The sequence below is a fragment of the Colias philodice genome, chromosome 1 (assembly GCF_061535455.1).
Source record: "Colias philodice isolate Cphi_HAF_F1 chromosome 1, ilColPhil1 Martin Lab GWU primary, whole genome shotgun sequence".
Taxonomy (NCBI): Eukaryota; Metazoa; Arthropoda; class Insecta; order Lepidoptera; family Pieridae; genus Colias; species Colias philodice.
Window position 1 is genome coordinate 1,685,148 of NC_143086.1, and position 22,404 is coordinate 1,707,551.

Consider the following 22,404-nt stretch of genomic DNA (forward strand, 5'->3'; position numbering starts at 1 on the left):
CTTGTACTTCCGCCTTCGACTGGGTCGCTCATCTGCCGTGCGTCGGCGCTTGCGCACGGCAGATGAGCCCTTGAAAACACGTGGCATAAATTCATCGAGTGCTGCAGCATCTCTAAGGTACGTGGTGCATTGTTTTGCTGCTCACTATTACTGAACATCGATATTTTGTGTTAAAACGTAATTTTCCCTAATGTAGTAGAAGCCACCCGCTATTTCGGCTTGGTGCGATTCTTCATTATTTCCTGGTGCCTGGTGGAATTTGCGTATCAATTATCATATTTAAAGCTTATGGTATTGGTCACACGTTATTCATAATCGAAAATCAAATCCGTTCGTATCTTCGTTCGTATCCGTTCCGATCTATTTAAGCATACACGTTATCGGTGCTTAAATTCAATCGCCTTAAAACAATTTCATATTCTAAAACTTAATACATATTCAGAAGTACAAGACAAAGTGTTTAATTATTGTAGGAACTAGATAAGCAATCACATATTTCATCGGTGCTTAAATTATTTTACATCGGCCTATAGTAATTTCACATTCCAAAAGATAATTCATTCTCGTTACAGTTTATCCTAACCACATAACTAATATTAAAACGTAATATGTATTAGGTTAAATCCTAATATAAAATGATTTTATTTTATATTAATACTCGCGGGGGTAAATTGAAAATCGAACGTCGAACATTCTAGCGGCCCGCGCAGCGCATCATCATAGATAGGTACATAACTTGTTATTGCAAATTATAATCTGTATTCATTCACATTACCGTTTCACGCGATTTTCATCCTTAACTTCATATGGTACGTACCATAAAGGTGAAATAATATTTTCATTGTTTCATTTTATTTCATTATTTGAAAAATTACATGGAAGATAAAGGCCTTAATAGGGGCTAGCGACCTTGCTAGGTGATTTACAAGGCGACATCGGGGGACCGGCGCGAATCTACCGTAGTAAAAGTACGTATAAAAATTATTAAAAATATATTTGGATATGGAATCAAAATTTAAAACCACCATGCCCTGTGTTTCAATTTCATAAACACACTGTAAAAACACTACAATAATTGACGTTATATTGACTTAGCGTTTTAGTTTAAACTTTAAAGTCCAAAAATCGACCTCAGTTCATGATTTTTTTCCAAAAAACCTGATTGTAAAATAAACAAATTAAAACAACCATGCCCTTTATCATATTCGAAACTTTAATATATTTATTATTATTATTATTTTATAATTATTACTTTTTCTATTCATTATATTAAATTTAAACTTTAATAAGTATACATTTTTTTAGATATGTACATAGAATCTTAGAAGAGAAACGTTTATCACTAGAGTTAATTTTTAGTGGTTAAGGCGTTCCCTATGACTCACGAATATTATCGCGACGCGTATGAAGCTCTTATAAATCGCTATATAAATGTAAACGAACACTAGCTTTTACTTGTTGGCAAGATATTTTAAACACTAACTTCATGCATAAGCATAACAACGCAACTGAGTTTCAAAAGTCACTCGACTTATTCGATGAAAATTTAAATATTTTAAAATCTATTGAGTTACCGATAGATCGTTGGGATTTCGTTTTAGTTTACCATATTTTATCAAAATAGGCATGACGAAAGATTTTGAAATTCTCTTCCATAATGTGTGTATACGTTTACTATACAAGAAAAACCCTATATTTCGGTAATATACTTAAATTTAACGAAGATTAAAGCCATTTTTCAAAAAATATTTAATATCTGTGCCAAAACAGCTCGCAGGTGTCATGGCGTAGGCGTGACGTCAAACTTTGGTAAATACGTAATTATTTGTACGCATTGCGAAGAAAATTAAAAAAGTCTTTATTTAATATGTGTTATAGAAACGAATTACAAAGTTTATAAGTGGTGTGCAGTATTGCAGTGTGAATCCACATAAAAATAATGCTCAAAAATGTGTTAGTAATTATTTCAAGCGAAAAAATAATAAGAAATTATTGTATAAAGTTGGCGCGGAGAATCCCGAACCATGTATTCGTGAATTCGCAATTATATTTCTGTTCTGAGTCGATAAAGCATACGTGAAACAATAGAAAATAAATAAAAATGCGTATTCTCAACATATTCATAACAACAAAATACATCTGACGTGAGTTGTTTACTTATGCGTGACGTCACGCGTGTTTTAGTCAAAATGGCGAACTTCAGAATTTCAATGTTTTATTTTATTGATAATCTCATTAATCTTAATGTTTTTAAGATTTCTAAGTCGCTATATTTAATTTATTTATTATACATTTTCCCTTAAAAACACTAATACGATCATTTATGGATACTGTCGTCATGCCTATTAGACAGGAATTTACGCCGCGATCACAGAGCAAGTAATATAGTAAGAGACGGCACTCAGTACTTCGATTTCGAGCTCACGCACACATATGCATGTATTACTTAGGTCAAATCTTATATACCAACCTATGAAAAATTTACGTCAAATTGCTGCCAACATTTAAAAAGTAGACGTTGCTAGTGATGTATCTTTATGAGTGCTAGTATCGATAAAACTTCATATCGATATCGATAAAATTATCGATGCTGGGTAACAACACTACTAATACTCATCCATATATTCAAATTTATAGGAAATTACAAATAAAACAACAATGTAGATCAATAAGTTTATTATAATACATATTAATTATATAATAACATTTTTATATAATATTAAAACACACTATTATCAGCAAAAATGGATAATTCCATTTGAATTTTACTGAATATCTTTATTTAGGCATGTAGGACTAAATTCGGCTTAAATATTATGTGAATACAACTAGATTCACATTTTATACTTTTCCTTGAAATATTTTGCGGGATTTCTATTAAATCTCGTTCTAAATTTCGATACCAATATATCGTTGCCGTTCGGATCGCCATATTGGAATTGTATATGAAGAAGCCGTTGTTTTCTTTGGACATAATAATATTATCTCCTCCAATTGATTCTACAGCCAGAACATGTTAGAGATGTTTTCTCATAAATTGTTATGTAATTATTATGTTATCTTCCTTATAGAACAGTAATTGGGTACATATTGCAAATATTTAGTCACAAATCACAATAATTATTACACACAAAGATTTTAACATTGTTTACACAATACTTATAACACTTTTTCTTCTTTTTTCACTTTTGGCAGAAATATTACAAATTAAAAAATGTACTGTACATTAACTGATTAGGTAAATAACAAAATTTACGATATACGAAGAACAAACTTTGTTTATCATCCACCAAAACAATAAAATAAAACGCCATTTTGAATTCAAATTTCAAACAACAAATCAACATCAAGACGTTGTCTATGCTTAAGTCTTAACCATTGACAAGAAATTGAAGAAAGAAAGAAATAATTTATTAATGTACTAGCTTAAAATTAAAATGTACAAATATAAGGTTTAAAAAAAAGAAGAAATAATAATAAATAATTAAAACTAAAATATTAAATCTTTTATTATATGATTACATCGGAGAGGCCAACATAAGAAATATTTTTATTTTTTCTAAATGTTGGCAAGCCAGACTTGACCTTAGGTCTTGGAAAAGTACAAAATAATTTGAACTCTATGTCAATTGAATGAAGTTTAAAATTGCTTGATAATGGAAGCCTAACCAAAACGATGTTCTAAGTGTCGACCCACTGGCCGCGATTTTGAGGAAAAATATTCTAACATGGAGTTGCCGTCTTATGATCAATTAAGGGGTTTTATGCGTTCCACACAAGTTCCACCATAAGGTAGCTGGCAATTGTAAATGTCATATTAATATTATTGTGCGTAGACAGAGAAACTAATACAGTGCCAGTGATGAGTGATTTGTTGTTTGTTGTTTGACTGTTGAGTGAAGTTTTAATAAGGTTATATTAAAAATTGCCTAATATGAAAGCGAATCCTGATTCATCCATTTATAAAGATAATAGTATAAGAAATGTACCTACCTAGTGATTGTTGAATGTTGATGTATTGATGATGCATGAGTGACAATAACTACGGGTTTAATACTAGTGTGCTTGAATTTTATATATCTAATGGTATTATTTATTAATAATGTCTTAGGTATGAAGTTGTTTTAATTGAAATCCCATCAAATAAGTTTTCTAGGTACTAGGTATTCTAAATCCGTACGGATTGGAACATACAAATGTTGTCATGTTTTTGCTCTTGCTTGTGTCTTGGACTGATATGGCCCTGCTCTCTAAATTTATATGTACCTACATAAAAAAATAATATATTTTTATTGTTCTTAAGTGTTTGAAAGTTGATTTTCTTCTAATATAATTATTATATTTTCTTTCTTGAAAATTGCGATTACTTCAATCAGTTTTTATCGACATAAATTACATAAACTATACCTATATTTTACGACCATTAAAGCGACGAGTTCAAGCCATGAAGAGCCCAGAGTTGGGAGCAATGGAGAGGAGGATCTCTGGGGCCTCTGGGGCCGGCTGGTCACCAACTGGGAGACAGAGTGGAGGAGACGCAACCAGTTCGTGCGTGATCTCGTGAGGCAGGGAGTGCCACATCATTTTAGAGGCATCGTGTGGCAGTTGCTGGCGGGAGTGGACTCCTCGCCAGAGAAGAAGTTATAGGTATGCTTCGTATATTAAGGTAATTATGTATCTTGATCTGATATTCCGAAGGTCTTGCTTTGATGTTGTGCGTTATAATGATTGAATAGATAAAAGTAAATAGCGAAACACAACCATCTTAAATTTATATTTTTTACTATTTTTAACACTCTTATATAAGCTGTATGTTTGTTTGTAACCGACTCCTTTAAAAGTTAATTGAATCTACTGATCCACATTCAACGGACAGATATAATTCAAACTTTGTACATCTATCGAGAATCGGTGACGATACAATAATTTAATGAGTTTATCTTATTAAAGCATGTTTTTTTAAAGTCTATATAATTTAATTAAACAGGCCAAATCAGCGTGCGAGCAGGTGATACGTCGAGACATAGCACGCACGTATCCGGAGCACGATTTCTTCAAAGAGAAAGATGGCTTGGGACAGAAGTCTCTCTTCAACGTAATGAAGACATAGCTCGCACGTATCTGGAGCACGACTTCTTCAAAGAGAAAGATGGCTTGGGACAGAAGTCTCTCTTCAACGTAATTCAAAACTAAACTAAACCGAATTTACGCCGCGATTTTGAGGAAAAATATTCTAACATGGAGTTGCCGTCTTATGATCAATTAAGGGGTTTTATGCGTTCTAAATGCCAAGCCTTATTACGAGATACACATTTTTCTAGCATGAATAAATCTTTAAAGTATTCGACTACTCAAAATCAATCAACGAAACGTTTCGATTCAAATGCACTTGTTGCTATGAACAATACAGGTAATTCGAACGATAAGTTTTTATGAATATCTTTTTGTATTGTCTTGTTACTTTCATGTGTATAAGCTTGAAAATTTAACGTAGATTACTATTCTACACAATCAAATTCACAATCCGTCGACGTCTTAAAGCAGTGCTTATTCCAGTGTGAGAAAATACAGAACTGTAATGGTCGTTCAACCATCATCACAAATAGTACTGCATTAAGACGTCGCGTCGCATCGTAAACCCGATCCGTATCCTCAGATATCCCTGAGACCGTTTCGGACATCCTGCCAACGCCCGACCGGGCGCTGCTCGCCAAGCTGGAGGCAGAGAACAAGAAGATCGAGGCGGACGCCAAGTGCCCCTCGCTGACCGCGGTGCATAGTAGGAAGAACTCGGACACGTCGTCGCAAATATCCTTCCTTGGCTTCTGGTAAGATTTTAGATCAATACCCGAGATTGCAGTAGACAGACAGTCCGTTAAAACTCTAACAGGTTTTTTGTGTACTACAGTTGGCGTAAAGCTTTAGGGCCGGCGCAGATATGGCGAGGCGCAGCGCCGCGCATTTTCCATTGTTAAACTATTATCGACATTTATCTTATTAAAATAGAATTCGAAATCAAATAGCAACAAGCGCCGGCTCTTATTCTATTTACTAGGAGAGATGAAAAGCTACAAGGTTTTCATTATTTTTATAAAGTTGCAGTTATTGTTGTTGGAGAAATATTTGTCTTCACCTTATACTTTATTTACGAAATTATAAAATTTAGTTAAACTTTTCATTCATTTATGAGTGATATTGATCTCAACTAAGAAAGGAGAATGGCGAAACTGGGCCTAACTGTTACAGAAAAAAATAATATATTTAAAATTCATTATGTTAATTTTAATAATTATTTGTAAGATATTGACTTCTGATTCTGTGGGAAAACAAATCTTTGAAAAAAGAAATTCGTTCACTACCGGTCTTATCAAGCAGAGATGTCAGTGTTGTCAGGAGTAAAATAGTCAAATATATAGATTAATACGAATGAATGTTTATTTTTCATTTTTAGTTTTATTGAATTCAAATGCTCTAAAAATCAGAAGCAAAACTTAACTTTTTTAACACACATCTTAATTTATTTAGGTCATTCTATAAAATAAAAACATATTTTACTTAATTGTACTTAATCAATAATAATTATAACATTTTTATTTATATAAGGTGTAGCGACACCTCGCTCTGAATCGCGCAAGCGAAATGTTTTCGCTACAGAGCATATACATATACAACTTTCCGACATCATCCATTGGGGCCTTAACGGCCGGCCAGTCAAGTTGACTGGTCGAGGATCCTCCCTTTTTCGATGGAGGAATTCCACCTTCCTTCCTCCACATAAGGTGGCTGGCAATTGTTAATGTCATATTATTAATTATTGTGCGTAGACAGAGTAACTAATGTGCGTGATGAGTGATTTGTTGTTTGTTGTTTGACTGTTGAGTGAAGTTTTAATAAGGTTATACTAAAAATTGCCTATCGTCTATTTTAACTCTTAAGGATATTATTTGAATTGATTAGTCTTATTATGAAAGCGAATCCTGATTCATCTATATCTATATCTATATATATAATAAAACTAAGTCGATAAAATGTGCGTGCCGATAAAACTTAAAAAGGAGTCCCGACACGATAAAGGGACTTATGTGGTGTGATAGCCCTTTATCCCCCCTCGAACAAGAAAGTTCCCGTTTTAATCTAAAGGGCATGTTTTTAAAGATATAAGGGACTTTCCGACCCTTCAACTTGGAAATTAAGTGCAGTGGCGCCATCTGTTATCGAATATTTGAACTTCGGAGACTATATTACACTCCAATAGACATAGTGTGTAGTCTCCATAGTTGTGAGCCATTGCAGCATGTGTAGTAGTGGCGCGAAATTTAAAATTCCAATTTCAATAAAATCTTAAATTTAAATTTTGTGTATTTATACGTCATTATTTAACGTATATTTTGGAGTTAAAGCGACATAATTTTAGTTATCCAAATTAATTCTCAAAGTATTAAAAAATTTAGGTTTTTAAATTTCGCGCCTTTACTACATACGCTACCGCTACAGAAGCTAGAAAGTTCCCGTTTTAATCTAAGGGCGTGTTTCTAAAGATATAAGGAACTTTCCAACCCTACATAGTGGCGCCATCTGTTATCGAATATTTGAACTTCATTCAGGACAACGATTGTTTGGGTTGCATTTCCAAAAGCGTTGCGAGCAAATTTCAATAAAGTCTTAAATTTAATTTGTTGCTATAATAAAGTTATTAAATTTTGTGTATTTGTACGTCATTAGCTAACTTATATTTTGGAGTTAAAGCGACATAATTTTAGTTATCCAAATTAGTTCTCAAAACCTTAAAAAATTTAGGTTTTAAAATTTCGCGCTTTTAGTACAAATGCTACCGCTATAGAACCTTTTATTATGGCGGACGATAGTGACCAGAATACTCTAGAAGGTGTGAGAGAGAAAATATTTTCAAATTTTCTCGAATATTCTAGAGCCTAGCTCTCTGAATATATAAGAGCCCGGTGTCGCTCACCAGAGTTAGTTTAATTTGAACAGCGAAACGAGCGATTTCAAAACGAAAATAAGAGAAGTTATCTGTGAGCCTTTATTTAGAAGTATCACGTGTGAGTATTTTTAATAGTGTGTTTAATTAACTCTCGATTTTGAAACGAAATAGAAATAAGTTATTTGTGGGTTTTTTTCGTGAAATTTCCCTATAATATTAACAACATGTAACCCATCAAACCCAAAACAGCTATGGGACTCTTTCAAAAGGAGTATGAGTGATGATATATTGTACCAAGTCCGACAAGCTAATCCTGAACTGACTATAGAATTCAATGACGAGATCTTCAATGAAACACTCATTCGCTTAGAAGATAAATGTTTAGCAATAAATAATCAAGCCTAAGTAGAACTTGGAATGCCAGCACCACAAAGAAATGCTTTTAGTGTGCTAAACTACGAAATTATGAAGGAAAAAAGTTACAACATCAATCAACTACTTGAATACAATGCTCACAACTCTCAATGACAATAAAAAAAAAAGTTTACGACGTTATAATGAGCCGGATAAATAACGATATTGGTGGAATTATTTACTTGGACGCACCAGGAGGCACCGGTAAAACGTTTCTCATAAATCTAATACTGGCGGAAATACGTGCTAAAAAACTCATCGCACTGGCACTAGCATCATCTGGCATTGCAGCCACACTTATGGAAGGAGGACGATCTGCCCATTCTGCCTTACAACTACCATTGAATATAGCCGAACAACAATTCCCGGTATGTAAAATTTCAGGAAAATCTGGACGTGGTAAATTCTAAAACAAGCTAAAATTTTCATCTGGGATGAATGCACCATGGCCCATAAAAAATTTATAGAAGCCATGGACAGAACATTACAAGAATTGCGAAAAAACTCTGAAATAATGGGAGGAGCTCTACTCATACTCTCAGGAGATTTTCGACAAACACTTCCAGTTATTCCCAAGACAACATGAGAAGACGATATCAATGCATGCTTGAAAAAATCACATCTCTGGCTACAAGTCCAAATACTGCAATTAACAAAAAACATGAGAGTTGAATTATCAAGAGATGAAACAACAGCACAATTTGCTAAAATACTTTTACAAATCGGCGAAGGTACATATCCTACTGACCAAACGACCGGCCTCATTGAACTTAACAGTGATTTCTGTAATATAGCCACTACTGAAGACGAACTAATCGACAAAATTTATCCAAATATTATTCAGAACTATACTAATGCAGAGTGGTTATTTCAAAGAGCAATTTTGGCCACTAAAAATAATATTGTTGACGATATCAATTTTAATATTCTGAAGAAAATACCTGATGAAGAGAAAATATATAAATCGATCGACACGATGGTATCTATTGAAGAAAGTGTCAACTTCCTCACTGAATTTCTAAACTCTTTACAAGTACCAGGAATGCCATTACACTGCCTTCGTCTGAAAATTGGAACTCCAATCATACTACTCAGAAATCTCAACTCCCCAAAATTATGTAATGGAACTAGAATGATCGTAAAACAGCTATCGAATAATATCATTGAAGCTGAACTTATTTCTGGAAAGACCAAAGGACAGACAGTATTTATACCTAGAATACCACTGATCTCTTCGGAATTGCCATTTCAATTTAAAAGACTGTAGTTTCCAATAAAATTAACCTTTAGTTTTACAATTAACAAAGCGCAAGGACAAACTTTAAAATATTGTGGCATTAACCTCAAAGAATCCTGCTTCTCTCACGGTCAGCTATATGTAGCTTGCTTCAAGAGTAGGAAATCCGAAAAATTTATGTATATATACTCCGGACAATAAAATGAAAAATGTTGTTTATAAACAAGTATTGTAAATAATGAGAAAACGTTTTCAATAAATTTTTTTTTTACTTTTTACGTCATAGTTTATTTTTTTATTTCGACTCTACCACGTCATCTCATATCAACTCCCGGGCGAAGCCGGGTTTTTTAGCTAGTATATAATAAAACTAAGTCGATAAAATGTGCGTGCCGATAAAACTTAAAAAGGAGTCCCGACACGATAAAGGGACTTATGTGGTGTGATACCCCTTTATCCCCCCTCGAACAAGAAAGTTCCCGTTTTAATCTAAAGGGCATGTTTTTAAAGATATAAGGGACTTTCCGACCCTTCAACTTGGAAATTAAGTGCAGTGGCGCCATCTGTTATCGAATATTTGAACTTCGGAGACTATACACTCCAATTATAGTCTTAAGTGTATAGTCTCCATAGTTGTGACACTTGTGAGTCATTGCAGCATGTGTAGAAGTGGCGCGAAATTTAAAATTCAAATTTGAATAAAATCTTAAATTTAAATTTTGTGTATTTATACGTCATTATTTAACGTATATTTTGGAGTTAAAGCGACATAATTTTAGTTATCCAAATTAGTTCTCAAAACATTTAAAAATTTAGGTTTTTAAATTTCGCGCCTTTACTACATACGCTACCACTACAGAAGCTAGAAAGTTCCCGTTTTAATCTAAAGGGCGTGTTTTTAAAGATATAAGGAACTTTCCAACCCTACATAGTGGCGTCATCTGTTATCGAATATTTGAACTTCATTCAGGACAACGATTGTTTATGTTGCATTTCCAAAAGCGTTGCGAGCAATTGTAGCATGTGTAGTAGTGACACGAAATTTAAAATTCCAATTTCAATAAAGTCTTAAATTTAATTTGTTGCTATAATAAAGTTATTAAATTTTGTGAATTTATACGTCATTAGCTAACTTATAAGTTACTAGAGGTCCGCCCCGGCTTCGCCCGTGGTACATATTATTTCGCAATAAAAGGTAGCCTATGTCCTTTCTCGGGTATCAAAATATCTCTATACCAAATTTCATACAAATTGGTTCAGTAGTTTAGGCGTGATTGAGTAACAGACAGACAGACAGAGTTACTTTCGCATTTATAATATTAGTATAGATATTTTGGAGTTAAAGCGACATAATTTTAGTTATCCAAATTAGTTCTCAAAACATTAAAAAAATTAGGTTTTTAAATTTCGCGCTTTTAATTGAACTTAATAGTGATTTCTGTAATATAGCCACTACTGAAGACGAACTAATCGACAAAATTTATCCAAATATTATTCAGAACTATACTAATGCAGAGTGGTTATTTTAAAGAGCAATTTTGGCCACTAAAAATAATATTGTTGACGATATCAATTTTAATATTCTAAAAAAAATACCTGGTGAAGAGAAAATATATAAATCGATCGACACGATGGTATCTATTGAAGAAAGTGTCAACTTCCCCACTGAATTTCTAAACTCTTTACAAGTACCAGGAATGCCATTACACTGCCTTCGTCTGAAAATTGGAACTCCAATCATACCTACTACTCAAAAATCTCAACTCCCCAAAATTATGTAATGGAACTAGAATGATCGTAAAACAGCTATCGAATAATATCATTGAAGCTGAACTTATTTCTGGAAAGACCAAAGGACAAACAGTATTTATACCTAGAATACCTCTGATCTCTTCGGAATTGCCATTTCAATTTAAAAGACTGCAGTTTCCAATAAAATTAGCCTTTAGTTTTACAAAGCGCAAGGACAAACTTTAAAATATTGTGGCATTGACCTCAAAGAATCCTGCTTCTCTCACGGTCAGCTATAAGTAGCTTACTCAAGAGTAGGAAATCCGAAAAATTTATGTATATATACTCTGGACAATAAAATGAAAAATGTTGTTTATAAACATTAAACAAGTATTGTAAATAATGAGAAAACGTTTTCAATAAACTTTTTTTTACTTTTTACGTCATAGTTTATTTTTTTATTTTGACTCTACCACGTCATCTCATATCAACTCCCGGGCGAAGCCGGGTTTTTTAGCTAGTCCATTTATAAAGATATAAGAAATGTACCTACCTAGTGATTGTTGAATGTTGATGTATTGATGATGCATGACGCATGAGTGACAATAACTACGGGTTTAATACTAGTGTGAAGCTAGTGTGCTTGAATTTTATATATCTAATGTTATTATTTATTATAAAATAATGTCTTAGGTATGAAGTTGTTTTAATTGAAATGCCTTAGTTCCCATCAAATAAGTTTTCTAGTTACTATTCTAAATCCGTACGGATTGGAACATACACATGTTGTCATGTTTTTGCTCTTGCTTGTGTCTTGGACTGATATATGGCCCTGCTCTCTAAATTTATATGTATTAGGCAGTTCAATAAAGAAACGAATCTTCAATGGCGGCCAAAGCTGACTTTGACAGATGGTAGGATCAGCAAAAAAGAAAATAAAAATAACGTAAATGGATAATTATTTTATTAATTATTTCAAATTGTTTGTTGACAAACTTTTTTGTTATGGTATTTGTGTATTTATATGAATTATCGTATTTACGTATACAGAATGTAACAAAATACCCATAATATTTGTAATGAGCCCATAAAACTGAACAACTTTTCCCAAAGAACATATTTTGTCAAATTCCAATAAAACATTATTTACTTTCGCAAATGCATAATTGTCATTGTAAATTTATGATAAAAACTATTATAGGGAAAATCAAATACATTTTAGTGATTTTATTTTTCCATTTTTTTTTGCATACCGTACGGCCGTGTGTGAGCGAGAGGGAATGATAAGCGCCGCCATTGAAGATTCGTTTCTTTAAAGAACTGACTTGTACATAAAAAAATAATATATTTTTATTGTTCTTAAGTGTTTGAAAGTTGATTTTCTTCTGATATAATTATTATATTTTCTTTCCTGAAAATTGCGATTACTTACTTCAATCAGTTTTTATCGACATAAATAACATAAACTATACCTATATTTTACGACCCATTAAAGCGACGAGTTCAAGCCATGAAGAGCCCAGAGTTGGGAGCAATGGAGAGGAGGATCTCTGGGGCCTCTGGGGCCGGCTGGTCACCAACTGGGAGACAGAGTGGAGGAGACGCAACCAGTTCGTGCGTGATCTCGTGAGGCAGGGAGTGCCACATCATTTTAGAGGCATCGTGTGGCAGTTGCTGGCGGGAGTGGACTCCTCGCCAGAGAAGAAGTTATATGCTTCGTATATGTATTAAGGTAATTATGTATCTTGATCTGATATTCCGAAGGTCTTGCTTTGATGTTGTGCGTTATAATGATTGAATAGATAAAAGTAAATAGCAAAACACAACCATCTTAAATGTCTATTTTTTACTATTTTTAACACGTTTATATTAGCTGTATGTTTGTTTGTAACCGACTCCTTTAAAAGTTAATAGAATCTACTGATCCACTTTCAATGGACAGATTTAATTCAAACTTTGTACATCTATCGAGAATCGGTGACGATACAATAATTTAATGAGTTTATCTTATTAAAGCATGTTTTTTTTAAATCTATATAATTTAATTAAACAGGCCAAATCAGCGTGCGAGCAGGTGATACGTCGAGACATAGCACGCACGTATCCGGAGCACGATTTCTTCAAAGAGAAAGATGGCTTGGGACAGGAGTCTCTGTTCAACGTAATGAAGGCGTATTCGCTGCACGATAGGGAAGTTGGGTACTGCCAAGGGTCCGGGTACATTGTTGGCCATCAACAGCAGTTGATGCAGGTAAATCATCTTTTAATGTGTTATATAGACAGCAATTAAAACATAAAGGAAATTATTTTTATAAAGGACATGGGACATTAAGATAAAAGTCAGAATTATGGGTCATATATATATCTTAAGTAGTTGCTTACTTAAGTTAGGTACTATTGTCAGGTGTCAAATTAATGTATTGTCAGGTGTCAAATTACACATCTTGACAATCTAGCAGCTTTTTTTACCGTCAAAACAACCATGAATTTATCCTGAATAATAAACAATGTACTTTTAGTTCATTCTATCACCCTCTTTTTTGTCTCAAATCCAGATGTCCAGATGCTTCAGTCAATTTCACACTTATACTTACAGCTTATCATACAAATCATAATTACGAGATAGTAACCGATAATTGCTTTATCGCATTATCATTATTGTGTTATTTATTACAATATTCCACGTTCAAGTGTGCATTGGTGATTCTGTGATTTGATAGTGAAAAAAAAACATCTAAATAAGTACATATTAGATGTATAGATATATATGTAATAAGTTTCCCATGTATAGTTTTATTAAAGAGTAAATAATAACTCAAATATTAATATATTTTAGCTTATATATTGATAAAATGAATATATGTATATAAAACTAAATGAATATAAATTTCCAAATGTAGTAAATTCTCCATTTCGAGGTTATACTGTATCCATGCACGAATGCACTGCCCAACCCATACAAAATAAATATGAAAGAAAATGTTAACGCAGCCTAGTTTATCTTAAAAATCTAGCTCCCAATTTATTATCATTGAATTCAGTATAATATAATATTATGCACGGTTGAGACCTTTTCGTGTTACTCAAATAACTTCGAGCATGTAATAAATGATAGTGTTGCATTTCTCGTCAAAAGATGTAAAAGTACACATTCTCTCAAATAGTCTTTATCACTTTCGACTGTCATTTGAGGGTAGGTACATGCACACAATACTCAATGTAGGTTTGATAGAGGCAATCTCTATATTTCTGTATATTTTAATATTGAAATACCCTTTGAAAGCCTTGCAATTGCCTTGTACATAATAATTTGGGTGTCCCAAGAAGTAGTGATAGTGTATACTTTAGAATAGCAGCATGCTTATTTCTTTTTCCTTGCTTATTCGACGTTTATAGTGTTTTGTAGTGGCTTATTGTTTATGTACATTTGTAACAAATTCGTCCTATATTATGTTTAGATAGAAAATGCACGTGTTTTGCTAAAATGACAACCGTATTCATTTTTCATCTTTATGTTGTCGTTATGGTCCTCGAATCAGCATCAGATTTCAAGACCAGTTTCAGATTGCAAATAAAATATACAATGGTTAAGATGGGCGTATCTCTACAACTCTTCAAATTATATTTTATCATCATTAAGCGTTTCTTAAAATCCTTTTATTATCGTAATAATATAGAAGTTATTTATGTCGCAATAACTTTAACATAATTATAATATATAAGAATATCTTAAAACAATATTAAATTATTTAAACCAAATTAACTACTATATCTTAATATACCTTCTTGTAGTAGGGGAGCCCAAGAGGGGATTTTGGGATTTACTCGAGCGCGTCAGATTACTATAAGGGAAGGTACCTTAGCTATTCATTAGTACCTCTAGTCAATATGAGCAGTTATGGTTGGTGGGTGCGCTCAGGCGCTCAGGATCAAAATTTGAAAAATCCATAATTCCCTAAGGTTGAGCTCGAATCGTCAGATTAGCGAAATGGGGACTTCTTGTATTGTCATTAACCCCCCCCATATATTAATCTGACTCGCTCGAATAATATTACTTTAATTTTTTACCCTTTCTTCATAGCGATTAAATCGCCACTTAAATATTCAGATTAATGTATATTTTATTTCAGTGACGTCCTGGAGCATGTAAAATATCAATATCTAACGCGCTTGAGTATTTCCAAGCCAATTTTTTTCTTTTTTAAATAATAAAAAAAAAAATAAAAAACCCTTCCCCACCGCTAAAAGTGAAAACATTATAGGACCTTTTTTTCTCGCTATGGTCTAATCTACCAATTCTAATAGGTTCCCGTGACGCTCGAGTAAATCCACATTTAGCATTATGGGCTCCCCTACTATTGTATAGTATTTTTGTTAGTGTTTGGCATTGCTTTGTTTGTGATATGTCTAGTAGTTAGTATTAACAATATTTATTATTAAAAATAACTCACAGATGCAGTTTTTCTATATCACTATCACTACATAGTATAAAACAAAGTCGCTTTCTCTGTCCTATGTCCCTTTGTACGCTTAAATCTTTGAAACTACGCAACGGATTTTGATGCGGTTTTTTTTAATAAATAGTGATTCAAGAGGAAGGTTTATATGTATAACTAGCTGCTCCCCGCGGTTTCACCCCCGTGGCTCCGCTCCTGTTGGTCGTAGCGTGATGACATATAGCCTATAACCTTCCTCGATAAATGAGCTTTCTAACACTGAAAGAATTTTTTAAATCGGACCAGTAGTTCCCGAGATTAGCGCGTTCAAACAAACAAACAAACAAACTCTTCAGCTTTATAATATTAGTATAGATAACACCCATTTAATAGTGGAGAAGTACTGTTATTTTTGAGGTTTCTAATGTGATGTCGTAAATAATTACATTTTTTCCGCTTACATTGCAAACGCAGGCTGAACCCTACGAGTTTTTTAACCAATACAGCATTAATCCTTAACGAATTAAATACCTTGAATACATTGTTCATTTAATATAGATCTATATGGCCCTTTACACCGTATGATTTAAGTGAATATTTTCGAAGATATTAAAGATTTAAAAATTGCGGGACATAGCGTTTGCGGCGGTAACGGCCGGCCGCCATTGCACCCGTGCGAAGCCGGGGCGAGTCGCTAGTTATGTATAAAAGTAATAAGAAGTAAAGAAAAATAATTGCGATTGTCTTATATGTGAGTAATCCATTTTTAAATAATAAACATTTAAATGTGTTGTGTGTTGCCTAGTTTTTATAATATAAGCTAGTTTGAGCCAAGATGGCGTTATATGTTTTCCAACAACGTAACATGAGCTAGTGTTATGCGCTAATTTCTGTGTGCACCTATAACAACGTATACATAGTTATCACGTAGTAACGTACATACATATACGATTACTTAGATACGCAGTACGCACGCATACGTTGTAGCGTACAAAAGAACGTACTAATCGTTTACAATGTACACAATTCCAGGTCATGAGGCTAGAAGCGTGGAAGGCGCGCGCACTCGGTCTCACGCTCACGAGGAGCGAGTCACTGGACGAGGACCTGGAGGAGGACGACAAACTGAAGCTCGTGCTGCGGAGGGAATCCTCCGCCTCCCTCCACTCTAACAAGACGTAGCGATATCTCTATCCTCCTAAGGACCAAGCTAAAAAAATCCTATTCTGCATTACCACCCATTGTTCTCACCTGAGTACATAAAAATATAACAGACTGGCAGGTCTGTTATATTTTTATGATGATATTTTTTTGTTTTTTTTATGATATTTTTTTGTTTTTTTTATTGTTAGAGTTAAAATTTACTTGTGGGATTTTTTATCTGTGTAAAATATAGCTTATAGAATACATTTCTGAAAAAAAAAACTCGATTTATTTTGTTCCCATGTGATCACATCAGACCTAAGTGAATCCAAAAATTTTTTTATTAAAATTAGGTTTTACTTGTAGATTTTTTTATTTACTTATGTTATAACATATGAGATCATACAATAACCTCTAAAAAGTATACAAAAGAATTAAAAACAGTTTTTCTTAAATTCTAAATGTGTAAGTTTACTACATATTAGGTAATAAAATATCTAAACTATCTGAACATATGTTAAAAAAAGAAATAAAAACATTGGAAGTACAATATTAGGAACTTGAAATATCAATGAGCTAACTAAAAATCGATTTGGAAACAAATGGTGGGTCTCCTAAGTCTTCATCACTAGGAATAAAATCTCCGTCAGTCGGCTAGGAAATCGATGATATTATCGTCACGAATAACTGAAAAAATAAGGAAGATAACTGTTTATTTTGATTGCAATAGTAATTCCTGTTGACAGTTTAAATAAATTATAATCATAAAACAGGACAATTATACTCAAAATTACTGTAAAACAACAAAATAAATTATTAACTAATTGAATGTTTTATAGTCATTGACTACCAATGTCTTCAACTGAGTACAAAAAAAATGAAAATAATGTTGTAAGTAACGACCAATGTTCTCACATGATCACATAAAAATTCACGTTAAATTTAATTAAAATACGTTCCTGTACTGTTTTTACTATTTATTTTTCAATACCAAATGAAAATCAAGTGAGAGATTAATATGATAATTAACGATTTAACTTACCTCTGTTACGTTGACCAGCCATTTTAAAAACTTGAACTAAAGTATTTTAAAATTCTGTGATTGGATAACCCATTTACCTACCAAACCTAATAGTTCAATTCAGCCAATCGCGTTACACAGTGATCATAGGCAGAAAAGCGCGGTATTTTTTAAGATATTTCGAATTTTCGATTTTGTCATCGGATGAGGACGGTGGTTGGTAATTTAGTTAAAACGTTTTGGTGCTTTGGGTTGTAATGGTGATGGTGTTTATGTACTTATATGAGGCCATTGGTCCTTAGGAGGCTATACTCTCCGGTTCCTTATATACGGTGGATACGGTTTCAAAATTTATTTGTACGTATGAAATATGTGATTGCTTAACTAGTTCCTACAATAATTAAACACTTTGACTTGTACTTCTGAATATGTATTAAGTTTTCGAATATGAAATTGTTTTAAGCCGATTGAATTTAAGCACCGATAAAATAAGTGTTTGCTTAATCGTGTAGGAGGTAGCAACGTTGACAAGAGAGAATTTTAGTATAGTTGGTTCTTTGATATGCTGTTCCTCTTGCTATTTCGGTTATAGTCCGGGCTGTCTGGCTGGCCGCAGTGGTTGCGTTTATTAGTGCGCATCTTATCTGCACAGGAAAATATCCTTAATTTAAAGTCATTTTTTAACGCGTAATTTTTAATCTTTTGCCTTTAGATAGATCCATCAGACATACATTTTTTATTGCAAGACGTTTTTTTCGTTGTTAAATAGGTGCCAGACGCAATTTTTATTTCAAAATAATTAAAATATCATCGAAATAAGTGAAATTCCATCAACAAGAGTCCCCGCCAAGGATAAGTAATCACTGTGTTACTTATACTATATATTTAAAAAAGACTCGAAGAAAGATATAACTAACTATAGGGGCATATCACTACTTAATATATTTGCTAAAATGCTGGAAAAAGTAGTATACCAAAAAATCTACACTCATACACTTAAATGTATTCCTACTCAACAACACGGTTTTATTAAATCACGGAACGTTACTACTAACTTATTAGACTTAACACATTACACAAATAACAACATGAGTGAAGGAGCACAGGTCGATGTAATTTACACAGATTTCGAGAAGGCATTTGATAGAGTAAGTCATAATGTTCTTATCCGTAAGCTTTATGCGGTGGGTATCAGGGGTGATCTTCTCAGATGGATAGAGTCTTATATCAGGAACCGCAGTCAATCGGTGATTCTAGGAGGGTTTAAATCAGATTTTGTTGATATTACTTCGGGCGTCCCGCAGGGATCGCATCTCGGTCCCTTATTGTATAACATTTATTTATTCGACATTGGTAACTGCTTTGTAAATTCTAATTTCTTACTTTATGCTGATGATAAAAAAATATTCAGAAAAGTCACTTCCTCTTACGATTGTCAATGTCTTCAGGATGATCTTAATAGATTAAGTGACTATTATAAATTAAATAAAATATCAATTAATATAAAAAAATGCCAAAAAATAAGTTTGACCCGTAATAGAAATAATAATATTATTTGTTTTGATTATAAAATTAATAGTGAATCTATACCTGCTGTTACTTCAGTAAGGGACCTAGGTGTGATTCTGGACGTCAAACTTGCATGTCGTACACACGTGGATTTTATTGTTCATAAAGCCTACAAAAATCTTGGTTTCATCTTGCGACAAGCTGATCCATTTAACGACACTACTTGCTTGAAAGTTCTTTATTTTGCCTACGTACGTAGTGTTCTCGAATTTGCAAGTGTGATCTGGCGACCGCAATATAAATGTCATATTAAAAGATTGGAAGCAATACAAAAAATATTTGTGAACAAAATGAATTATAAAACAAAACATTATTCGTTGAATTATGAACAGGCTTGCTCACATTATGGGTTAAATACTTTGGAGGATAGGAGAGATATAATAGACATTATGTTGTTATACGATATCGTGAACAACAAGTTTGACTATTCCACAGCGTTGGAAAATATAAAGTATCTTGTACCCACACAGCGTACTCGCCATACACGCCTATTCCACGTGCCGGCTACATCAACTAATTATCTAAAAATGTCACCGCTCCATAGGCTCCCGGATATTTATAATAAAAAATTTTCTTCTGTGGATCCCTTCTGTTTATCGCGTACTAGTTTTAAAAAGCAAATTTTACAATTAATCAATACTGAAGCTCAGCTCACATAATAATATAATACATTAGCTTTTTACACTCACTGCTATTACACTCACACATTCTCATACACGCACTTTCACACACACACACACACACACACTCACAATCACATCCTACTTACCAGGTTTTACTTAATATTAAATTAAGTTGGTTTTAATTTATTATGAATTCGTAGATATTTAAAACATTTCCTTTCTTTATAAATACCATTAAATACTTATTGGGCTTGATCAATTCTTACTTTACCTACATGAAATCAAAATATTTTCTCTTATCATTTGTAAAATTCTTTACTAGTCTTGTTTGTGCATACGTATATTATTTTTACTACCTATTGGTGTACCTTTTTTATTATTATAATATATACGTATTATATAGTATGCAATATAGTAGTATTCTTTTAATTCCTTATATGTATTTATAAACTGTGGTTATTTATTATTATGTATATATATATATATACAGGGTGTACCAAAAAGTAGTGATGAACGGAAGCTGAGAGGTAGAGGACCTAGAGGGCTATCCGAATCACCCCCATGTATGTTATGCGATTTTTCGTATTTTCGGAGTTATGACGATTTTTTCAATTTTTCACCTATCGCCGAGTACGATGATATTTTCACTCATGCTGACGTCAATGATTGCGGAAGATGCTTGATTTTTTTTGTGTGCTAAGCTGAAAGATAGGCCAATTCAGTATGGTAACATTTACTATCGTTAGATCTTTGAATGGAATAAAAAAAAGAATTAAATGGCAAGAAAGATAAAATTACCCAGTATGTTCACCACTTCAAGGGCCCGTAAAAAAACAAAATCACATAAAAAAAGTTTTCCGTTTGACTTTTAAAAACTTGCTCTATCTATCAGATAGCTACCCTGAAAATTTCATTTTATTATTCAGAAGGCTTCAATCGAAAAATTTAAATCTAAATGTGGTAAGTGCAAAAATTGAATTAACATGATGATCATTAAAACCAATAAATAGGTGTTTAATTACCAGAAATTTTTAAAATAACCCCGCTGTTGCTCAATGCAAGTGCGACATCACCGTAAAAAGTTGTCTTTTAAATGCCTGAATGCCCTTTTATCATTTTTAATGGATTCTTCTGCTACTATGAATTTCCGGGTTATTTCGTCCAAATTGTGGCATTCTCTCATGTAGCCGAGGTATTTTTAATATTCCCATTGAAACAAATCAATGGGGTTTAGGTCGAGGGACCGTGGAGGCCAGGCTTTAAGGCAGGCGTCACCGGCGCATGCGCAGGCTGCAACGACCAATCCATCTTTCAGGGTATCTTTGCCCTTTAGCCTGGCCTGCGCGGTCCCCGGACATAAACCCTATTGATTTTTTTCCGTGGGGATACTACAAAGACGAGAGACTGCCACAATTTGGACGAAATAACCCGGAAATTCATAGTAGCAGAAGAAACGAGCGGCCTTACCCTTTAGGTCGCCAGTCGCCACACAAATCATATTCTTAGTTTTAATTTTTATGTTAGATTATATTTAAGAGTGTATTTTTATATTGTTTCTTTATTTTTTTTTTGTGTGTGTTGGTGGTGGTAATTTGGTGTGCCTAATAAAAATTATTTTATTATTCTTATTCTTATTCTTTTAATTGGCGTAGCTTAGTATTTATTTATCTCAAAAATTGTATCACTAGCTGTAAGGTACCTTATCATAAATAAATAAATAAATAAATAAATAAATAATAAATATATAATATTCATTTTACTATTTACAATTTTTTTGCAACAATCTACCATGGTTAAATGTAAACTTGATAAAAACCAAATACATATCATCAAATTCATATTAATACCCATAGTGTGCGTCCACACTGAATGCGCGGTGGCGGCGGCCTAGGCGGGCGCGACGAGCGGGCGCTCGCGGTGGCCACACCGACGCGCGAGCTCAAGTAGCGGTTCGACGTTTTTCAGGTGTTGCAAACTTTGGACGATTTGCTATTTTTACTGGACAGTCCAATTTTGAGATGAGATCATTATAGAGGTTGTACACGAAATAAATAAAACAGAGGAATAACGGGTGAATCATATATGAAGAATTGAGATTATACCCTACAAAATTACTGTGGTGTATATAAGTGTTTTAGATTGAATCGCACTTATAAATAAAGAAGTTTCACTTCAACAATTAAGTATTTACCGCTATTTTACGAAAAACAATAAAGGATATAATATAAGAAGTCGAGCGACAAGACCGAACTGGTTTGATACCCCCGCCGTCCGCGCATTGGGTCGCT

General features: G+C 33.2%; 2 protein-coding genes across 2 annotated transcripts; both read left to right on the forward strand.

Annotated features, from left to right (window-relative positions):
- On the forward strand, window positions 1-12,958 carry LOC149490986 (uncharacterized). The gene is made up of 5 exons (XM_089696499.1): window positions 1-117; window positions 4,430-4,647; window positions 4,988-5,410; window positions 5,657-5,828; window positions 12,820-12,958. The coding sequence occupies exons 3-5, from the start codon at window positions 5,239-5,241 to the stop codon at window positions 12,836-12,838; spliced, it is 363 nt and encodes a 120-aa protein (XP_089552625.1). The 5' UTR covers window positions 1-117; window positions 4,430-4,647; window positions 4,988-5,238; the 3' UTR covers window positions 12,839-12,958.
- On the forward strand, window positions 12,918-17,819 carry LOC149490987 (ecotropic viral integration site 5 ortholog-like). The gene is made up of 3 exons (XM_089696489.1): window positions 12,918-13,056; window positions 13,378-13,575; window positions 16,793-17,819. Exons 1-3 carry the CDS (start codon window positions 13,036-13,038, stop codon window positions 16,940-16,942), a joined length of 369 nt encoding a protein of 122 aa, XP_089552615.1. The 5' UTR covers window positions 12,918-13,035; the 3' UTR covers window positions 16,943-17,819.
- Window positions 17,820-22,404: the final 4,585 nt, after the last annotated feature.